Source organism: Brassica oleracea, chromosome C3, assembly GCF_000695525.1.
Source record: "Brassica oleracea var. oleracea cultivar TO1000 chromosome C3, BOL, whole genome shotgun sequence".
Classification (NCBI taxonomy): Eukaryota; Viridiplantae; Streptophyta; class Magnoliopsida; order Brassicales; family Brassicaceae; genus Brassica; species Brassica oleracea.
This window is the reverse complement of record NC_027750.1, coordinates 13,616,899-13,626,684: the sequence shown is the minus strand read 5'-3', so window position 1 is coordinate 13,626,684 and position 9,786 is coordinate 13,616,899. Positions and strand designations below refer to the sequence as shown.

Sequence of the window (9,786 nt, the reverse complement as noted above, 5' to 3'; positions counted from 1 at the left end):
GGGGGGGGAGGGGGGGTTCAGTTGGAATGCTATACCACTTTCATATCCAAAAAGCGATACAACTAATAGAAATAAACAGAACTGAAGCATGTGATATCAAGAAACACCCAGCAGAAAAGCTTAGACCTGAAATAGATGGATGCCAAAACAAAAAAATATATCCAAAACAAAATGAGGGCAAAGACAATGAAAGAACAAAATATTCTGGGACTATCATAATTCATAAGTCAAGCACCTAGACACAAAGTAAAACAAGAAGTTTTGAGTGAGATCAGTACTCCATACAATGTTTTACAGCAAAGGTTTTACAATGTTTGTTTTGAGCCTAAGTGGGCCGCAGGCTATTGGCTCTTTAACCACCATAAAACTAGATTTCACATGTGTGTCGTTTCTTAAATTGGAGATAACACCGCTTGTCGTTTATATTTGGTTGAAGGATTCCCCGTGATATCACCGTTGGACTAAGACTAAACTGAGTAAGGACGCTCTTGATTAATCTCATCATAGCATTACTAAGAAAAATTGTTTTAAAATTGCACCTGCTTTACTTTAATGCAAATGAATTTGATTAGATTTAAAAATATTGATTATCAAAAATTAAATTTTCGCATACACAAGTATATGTTTAGTATATTTTGAGTCTCTGCGAACTGTTGACTTAGTTTGAAGAAAGCTTGAATCACAATTTTTCAAATCTTATCGAGTCATGGTTTCTATGTAGGAGTCATGAATTAGGATTAGATAGAATATTTATGAGTCATCTAAATATATGTTACCTAATGAGATTAGTAATTATCTTAACTTGTATATAAGAAAATGTCAAATTGTGATAAAACTTATGAGTTTTAGAGATTGTTTAGAGAGAATCTTAGTTTTGAGTTATTCTCTAACGTTGCAAACTTTATACCTTCTCGTCACACCAAATCCAAACCAATGGGCAAAATACTTATTGAAATCTGTTTGATATCAGCACGACAACTTCTTGTTGGATCCGGATTTGGATCCTCACTACTAAAACACCAATGGTTCGCTGTTGGATGGATCGATCCAAAAGATAAATACTGCACCACAATCGATGATTCAAGATCAGAGAACCCTCTTTGGAGAACAAAGTTCATTACTTCACTCCACGATGATGATGATTCCAAGATTCATGCCTTGAACGTTGAGGTTTATAGCAGAGAGCCAATCTTCTTAACGAAGAAGCTTCATGGCTCTGCTACTGTTCCCTTGAAGGAGTTTCTAGCTAAGTATAAGAACCAGAGTTCTTCGAGTTCTGTTGTTGAAGAAACTCGAAGCTATCAGCTTAGGAAGACGAACTCAAGTAAGCCTCAAGGGTTTGTTGATGTTTCGATCCGTATATCTGCTGAAAGACAAGACTTTGGAGGTTTTACTGGTAATGTCTCTTGAGTTTATGATACTGTCATTATGTTTCTTAGGCATTTGTCTGGACCATGAGACAGTAAACCCTGATTAAAAGTTTAAACCTTTTTTACCTAGAATCTCGCTAGAATCTGTAGAATGAACTGAGTGTAGATGGGTGTGTGTCTAATGGGATCAATCTACATAATGACACCAACTATGCTGCTTCTTGGGTTTGTTTGTAAGAGAATTCTCATCATTCTTGTTGTTCTTCTTCTTCTTCTCAGGAGATTTTAGAGGAGTCATGCTCTCTAACAACTCTGGTTACATGGTCGGTTCATCACAGCATTCATTTGCTTCACTGAACCAGCCAAACAATTTAAACTCATTCTCCGTCCTGCCAGATAACCACAACCCACCAATGCCTAATCCTCTAACGAACAGTGCTTCCTCACAAATGCAGCAACCTTACTATCCTCCTCCACCAATGCAACAATCTTACTATCCTCCTCCACAAATGCAACAACCTCCACCAATGCAGCAACCTTACTATCCTTCTGCACCAATGCAGCCACCTTCATATCCTCCTCCACCAATGCAGCCACCTTACTATCCTCCTCCACCAATGCAGCCATCACCACCACAAGCAACTTGGAACGCAGGCTACATGCCGAGGTCAGAGAACGCTGTGAACATTCCATCATCATCATCATCGGAAGGAGCAGGAAGAGGAGATGCAAGGACTGGACCAGGACTAGGAGCTGGTGCAGCTTCTTACGGTAGGGACTATATGTCAGGAGCAGAGTCGGACCAGAAGTTTTCGGAGCCCTACACAAAATAAAAAAATACTTATGAATTATTTATTATTAATTTATAAATTTTGCAAGTTTCTCTAAACAAATGATTCAAATATCAATATAAAATTTATCTAATATTTTATAACCATTTCCAAAACTAAAATTTTATAAATTACATTTTTATCTACTTTTCTGATTAATATTTTATACTATTATATCAAAATTTATATATACATTTACATAATTTTTTAAAAATGGGGTTGTCATTCAAATGTTTCAAATAAATATGTCCAAGCCAGGCTCTGATATATCTCTCCCAAATATCTCCATCCCAAATGGCTCCATTTCCATTGATCCTCCATTTGGATCACACTTCTTAGTCCTGAATAATAATATGAAATGTGGCAACAAGGCTTGTGGATTATCTAAAACTTTATAGAATACTAGGGGGTTTGGCCCGGGCTACGCCCGGGATTTTTTGTTTAAATTTTAATTGTAATTATATATTTTGTATGTTTATTTTAATACATAAATAGTATAATTTATTATAAAATATAAGTAGATATATAATTATAAAATTTAAATTTTTTTAATTATTCAATGTTTTTGTCTTACGAATTTTGAATTTCAGTATACAAATTTTAATATTTTTTTATTGGAAAAAATATATAAGATGATGAACAAAATGAACAAAAGTTAATTACATTTTAATTATGCTGTTTGATTGATTGGACTATAGAAAAGCTTCATCTCGCTTACTACTTTTTATAGCTTTGTTTCCAATTAGTCTCTAAGTAGTATAATGGACCCTCCTCCTAAATCTACAGCCTTACGTAATGTTTTTTTTTTCAAAAAGCAACGGTTTAAATGTTATAATATTCTCTACATAAAAAAACTTACAACTAAATCACTAAAAATTACATAATAACTTCTTACAACAAATGTTTTGCATTTATAACTCAACTAATTGGACCCGTGATCTAAATAAACTTTTATCTCACTTATATAAGTTTCGGTTAAATATTCTTCAATGGATTACCAATCAAAATTTTATTTTAGTTTTAGAACCATTGAATTCATAACTTTCACGGGTGTTTGAAAATTTTTCGTTTATAAATAACCAAGATAGATGGTGCAATTACATCAAAAATAGATGTAGGACCAAGTGGAACTTTTATATATAAAAGTGCATATATATAACCAAGATTATCAATTTTGAACGATGACCATATTCGTATTATTATTCAAGTGAATCTGTGCTGAGATCAAGAAGTCTGGCAGGTTGTTTTATTTGTTGTAGTGCAGACGTTTAAAAACTGTTGGGAATAATTTGTTAAAGCTAATGTAATGTAAGGTGCTAAGTTGTGGCTGAATTTTTTTTTTAATTGCTGCTCGGGAATAATAAACCCAAGAATTAAATATTACTGCTTGCACGTAGCCTAAACAAAACTTTAAGCCGATAATGTTAGCTTAATGTAGGAAAACTCTGTTAAGCGAAAAAACTCTGTACGTAGCCGGACAGACACTTTAAAGGAGATACCACAGTAATTCAAACTTTCAAGCTAGTCAATCCTTTGACAGAACATAACCGGAGAGACAACACGTCAGTTCGATCGAGGTGAGAAGAAATGGTAAACAACTGACCCTGACATCTTTTACCAAACAAAAAAAAACTGATCCTGACATTCCGGTAATCAGTTGAGTTGATCAGACATCGTATTTTTTGTGGAGCCCGTTAAGGCTTTACAAATTTAATTATCATTGAAGGGCTTTTTTTTTCACTGAAGGTACTAAACTTCCTTAGATATTGAGATTAGCTAAACTTCCTTAGATACTGAGTTATATTAAGCTCCTTGTGTTTTATTAAAAAGATCGTATTAACTTGGAAACCTCGTTTTTATCGGTTTGATCAAGAGGATACCATAACGCAGAATATCTTACAATTAAAAATTTTGGGCTGGTAATGGTTTTGTATATGATTGTGGTGTCAACCACGTAAGAAAAGTCAGGAGGTGATATTTACTAAACAAATTGGCTAGTTGGATGGATCACAATTTTATAGAAAAAGAATGGACCCAATAAGTTACGTAGTGATGAAGATATCAAAATGTGAAGATAAAAAACCAACAATGACATGATTCAAGAACAAAACTTAATCCTAGTCAATTTTCTTTTAGCGTAAGAGTAGATAAAAAAACCTATGGATGAGCAGTTGTCAGCTTTGGTCTTGCCCATTCCTAAGTTGGGAAGCTAAGCATTGCGTGGCTTTTTGCCATTGCGCCCTTCCTCCTGAACATCTGCACCATGCACAGGTTCAACACGGATGAGACTGTTAGAGGCTGTTGATATTTCTGCATCTCAAGAAGAAGCCATCCCAGCACAGGTAGCTGGGACTATTTTGGACAATCTTTTCAAAGGTTTAGATGAAACAGCCCTAGCTTCAGGTCTATCATATTCACGATTGTTATCATCCCCTGTGCATGAACCATATAATAGTGTGATCAACATAAACGCTCCATGTATATCATATCCGGGATTGTTATCACCTTGGAAGCTGCACCTTAAGCTCCTGCCAAAGGCTCTGCCTCTATATCATACTTTAAAACATAATAACATTCATGCCGCTCTTCGAGAAAGAGCGTGTAAGTTCTATCCCAAGCAGAGCAATCCCAGGCTGCATAAGAGAAAATATGATAAATCAAGAGATGATGAGATAAATGCATATCTATAGGGGATGATTCAGTTTACCAAGAGGGCATGTATCGTCTTTGAAGTTTGAGTTTAGAAATCTTGAGAATGTGTCTTCCGTGAGTGTAATTTAAAAGATCTTCTATGAATATAGGATCACCATCTCTTAAAGTTCTCTCTTAACGTTCTGTGAATGATTATCAACACCTTCATTGCTTACCTGTACGTACATGTGTTTGTCAAAATGGAAACACATTTATAGGATCTTGTTCAGAGGAAACTTACAAAGAAAGAAATAAACTTATAACCCAAGTGCGAGTTTTGGATAATCTCTTTGACAATGCAGGGATGTTGTAAACACCATCTGCTTGTGGTTGTATTACAGATGTCGCCGAGAATATCTCTGTAGAAACACAACCACATCGTAAATTATTAGTAGTTCTTGAATCATATCCTAGTTTCAAAATTGCAGAGGATACTTACTGCGAACATGACGTTCTTTGGGAGGAGATTCGATATAATTTGCTGCCTTGCCGATCGCAATATATAAATCCTAATGTATAAAGATCATGAATCAATAACACGCATAGATCATAATATTCAACTTCTCAAGATGAGGAGAATAAGACCTTGATTTCACTGTTGGCCTTAGCGAAACCAACGGTGGTGGAATCCTCGAGTGCTCCATCGGCCCTTTATTAGCTCGTAATATGGAGTTTCTCAAATGAGAGTTTCATCATGCTTTCATATACTATATAGTTGAAAAATTAAGCGGAAAGATGTGCAGAGACCTCTTCCTCTGCTTCATATATATAGTGTATGAAAGCACGACGAAAGGTGGGAAGTTGGAAGGATGAGAAAGCAGTGAATTGCTTTGCTTGAATGCAAATATTAACAGCTAACAATTAATCAGAAGATAGTGGAGGTTCAGCATATAACTTCGGTTACTCGGACGCGATGGTGGATGGGAATTGGAGACGACGGAGACATTGGATTTGCTGACCTAATTGGTCCCGAGCTTTCAAATTTCTAATTGGGCCCGTCAACTAACATTCTATTATAAAAGCCCAAATGCAAGATAACCCGTACATTTAAATATTTTCGATCGATAGAGTTGACACGTGGAATGATTTGCCCCTTCTCTAAATCTGATGTGGCATCTGAGAGAGAAAAGTCTCCTTTATTATTATAGATATATATGTATTTGATATGATAAGAGGTCCCATTTGGTTTCTTAGGTAATTTGATCAAACTGTTAATTACTTTCTATATGGTGTTGCTAGAAAATTTTCATAACATGATGTTTATAAGCAAGCTGATGGGGATGAATCTTGACATATAGCTCTACGTTTATAGTCCCAAGCAATAATAACGCAGGTTTTTCACTGGAAGTAGCAAATGTGCAATGCATTAAGTCGTATGCAAGTCTCAACAAATCTATTTACATAGACATTGTTATGTACAGAGTTTCTGTAGAGAGGTAGGAGCATGAATCCTACTTATCTCGGCTGGTTATATGTTCTAGCTGCCCTTATCTCCCCCCCCCCCCCTTCACAGAATCAAAGCTGCATCTGTAAAAACCATTAGCCCAAGAAAACACAAGCAAGCACTGTAGCAACCGGGGAAACAAGGCTTTGCAGAGATGCCAGAAAATTAGAGTAAATTTGTTGTGTCAGAAGAGCTTCGTTTTCAGTGGAATAAGAATCCTCCCCAACCACTCTAACTCTAAGAGAGAGAAAAGGCAAACATCCTCTTGTCGCCGGATAGTAGTGGATACTGCCAGCCACTGCAGGTTTTGTGAAAGTGCAGTGCTATAAATATCTACTCTGTCCACTCCTCTTCTTACCCGTAAAGAAACAGCATTAAATCGCATCTAGTACGTATTGGTAATGAACATCAAAGTGGAATCTGCTTAGTAGCAAGTTTCTATCAATAAATTTCATAAGGCTTTTCAGAAAGCAGGTTTACCAGTTACAACTCATACGTCTGAACAGTATACAGTTGTTCAACGTGATATGACAAAGTACTTGTAACGCTCGACCGCCCACGGTTAATGGGCCACCAACGCCTGCTCACTCGGTCTGTGGCTCTATCCCGTCTGACGGGCTGTGCTTTAATTTTTCGGAGGCTCGAAAGTCATGTTTATTGACTCTGCAATCACCACATGACATTTTTTCGTGCTTTGGCCTTACTCGCATGGTATCGCGAATCACTTCTCGAAGGTCACCCATCCTTCTACTACTTCAGCTTAAGCACGCTTAACTCTGGAGTTATAAATGGATGTGCTTCCGAAAAGGTAAACGCACTTTGTAGTAACATAGTACCAAATCAATTCTCTTAACTCTTTTCACATATACAAGAAATGGGGATGTTACAGTACTTTTGATCACAAAAGAAATGATATAGTGCCTTTTGTACCGGAAGTTGCGAGCAATAAACCATCCAGTGTCAAGGTCATGCTTGCAATAGTAGTGTCATGGGCTTTTATGGTTAGCACCATATTAAGGTCAAAATGTCTAACTCGAATCTTTCCAAGATGAAGACTAGCAAGCCATTAAAGATGCATCTTGGATTTGCTTGAGTTTCAATCTGATGAAGCAGTATTAGGCCCATCAAGTTTCTTTCAAAAGGTTCACAATTATATATACGGAAACCATGACTCGTTCCAGCAACAAAACAACTGGAATCCTGATTCCAGGAAACATAAACCAACTCGGCTTCATTATTTTCATTGGATCATCATAAGCACCTAGCTAGCCACAAAGTAAAGCAAGAAGTTTTGAGTGAGATCAATACTTCAGAGAAGAAGGATCTACAATTGTTCAGATAGCATTTTCATTTTACGCAGTCGTCATAGTCATTATTTTATAAACATATCTAATAATCAGAACTTCAAGAAGTATCTCATGTAGTAACTATACCATGATCAAACCCACATTAACCTGGAAATTATATTTGCAGTTCGTAACTTCTAAATAAAATTCAAAACCCATTATCAATACATTCACAAACAATATCACATACTAGTGAATCTAACACTTCATTTATTGGTCAAATGAGGAAAAAAATCTTCCCAAGTGTCACTCTATCGTTAGAGCACCTCCAATAATAATTTTTTACCATGTAATTCTAAAGTTATATATTGATGTATGTATATAAGAGTATACTAAAATTTTGGAAACCCAACCAATAATATGTTAAATTAGATGTTATTGGTTGGGTTTCTAAAAATTTTAGTATATTCTTATATACATACACCAATATATAATTTTCGAATTTTAAGAAACTACCATTGAGGTTGCTCTTAGAGTCATTTCTACGCTATACTTTTAAACATGAATTGACTAACGTTCGATTTGCATGTTGTGAAAAATGGCTCTTTATACCAAAAATGGTATAATCACTTTGGTGTCAAACCGATCCATATTTGGGAAAGGTGATTTTGCTATAGAGATTAGAGAGCGAGGACCCCAATACACTCACTTTGTTCAATGCGCACCAACAGTAAAAGAAAGATAAAATAACCAATTTCCGAGAGAGGGAGGCATGGACCAAATTATCACTTCGAATTCTGTTTTGAGTTAAAAGTTAAAACTAATCTCTTAATAATACTTGTGGAATATTAAAGCAAGTTGTTGTTTTTGGATGACGTGGGGTGTCCTTGGCCGAAGTCCAAACTAATTTTCAGGGAATGGTCCGTCGGCCACAAACAAATTCAATTTTTTTTATGTGAGAATTAGTTATCCTCACAAATGGATAATACTCCTTCTGTTTTATATTTCTGTTTTATATTAAGCTGTATCATTTTAATATATATTTTTTTGTTACAAAAAACGTCGTTTTAGAATTCCGAATCAACTTTCAGCTCAATAATAATTAAAAATACATTAATTTTATAAATAATTTCATTTATCTAAAATACTATTAGTTGAATATGTGTAATTAATAAGAATTTAAATACATATCAATCATTTTTTAGTATGTGTGAAAATGTCAAAGTGGCATTCTTTATGAAACGGAGGGAATATAGAGGTAGGTTTCGAATCCATGGTTCCGTAGCATTCGACCACAATTTCATATATAAAAAGCAAGTTGTTGTCAAAGGTCGACTTTTATTTTCCTTGTATTTTCATGCTCTAGTTTCATGGTCGACATTTTCAGCAACGTCTATTACATATGAGGAAACATCATAGTCAACATATCAAAAACTAAACTGTATGTTTAATATTTCATAAGCTTCATATATAGTTTTATTTAACATTTTTCTTGTTACATAAAAAGTGACATTTTAGAATTATAATACAATTCATATTTATTTTAAATTTAATATTAATTATAAAATACATTAATTTTTTAATTATTTTATTTATCTCATATACTATTGGTTGACTATGTATAATTGATAAATATATAAATGCATTTCAATCATTTTCTTAACTTGTGTGAAAATGTGAAAGTGGCATACTTTATGAAACGAATTGAGTATATATATACGATCTCTTAAATGTTGTATTTTTCGACAAGTACTGCACTTCTCATATCTCAATGGAGGTTATAAAATGAGATGTACAGATCAAGTTAAGCAGATGAATTTATTAGAGCACTTACAACAAATGAACTTTATGTAATATCTTAGAAGTAAAAGGAAAGAAAAATTAAAAAAAAAATACGAGAGAGACACCAAAGTATCTCAATCAGATGTTTTTAGATATCCATCCGACCTCGTGACAAAAAAAAAAAAGATATCCATCCGACCTTTTCATGCCACATCTATGTTTTTTTATAGTTCAGTTTTTCTGAAAATAACAAAATTTAATTTAACATTTAATTATGTTTAAATATAAATATTTTGTGCCCAGAACCCTCTTGTGGGATATTTTGTCCATGATGTTGCTCTTATTTATGAAACAACCAAAAATAAATAAATTAGTTTTGTAGA

The 9,786-nt window shown here is 34.5% G+C and overlaps 1 protein-coding gene and 1 long non-coding RNA gene across 2 annotated transcripts; one reads left to right on the top strand and one right to left on the bottom strand.

Annotated features, from left to right (window-relative positions):
* The first annotated feature begins 866 nt into the window (after positions 1 to 866).
* Positions 867 to 2,203, top strand: LOC106329927 (probable inactive serine/threonine-protein kinase slob2). The gene is made up of 2 exons (XM_013768524.1): positions 867 to 1,396; positions 1,650 to 2,203. Exons 1-2 carry the CDS (start codon positions 934 to 936, stop codon positions 2,201 to 2,203), a joined length of 1,017 nt encoding a protein of 338 aa, XP_013623978.1. The 5' UTR covers positions 867 to 933.
* Positions 2,204 to 4,281: 2,078 nt separating this feature from the next.
* On the bottom strand, positions 4,282 to 5,562 carry LOC106334195. The gene is made up of 5 exons (XR_001268549.1): positions 5,477 to 5,562; positions 5,331 to 5,400; positions 5,133 to 5,250; positions 4,908 to 5,067; positions 4,282 to 4,833 (listed from the first exon to the last, which is right to left on the bottom strand). It is a non-coding gene; the product is annotated as an uncharacterized LOC106334195 (long non-coding RNA).
* Between the last annotated feature and the right edge of the window lie 4,224 nt (positions 5,563 to 9,786).

Excerpts from the sequence above, each read along its gene's own strand:
- LOC106329927 (XM_013768524.1), top strand. The coding sequence starts at position 934 with ATGGGCAAAATACTTATTGAAATCTGTTTGATATCAGCACGACAACTT. Across the intron at positions 1,397-1,649 it reads AGACTTTGGAGGTTTTACTG|GAGATTTTAGAGGAGTCATG; the intron begins GTAATGTCTCTT and ends TCTTCTTCTCAG.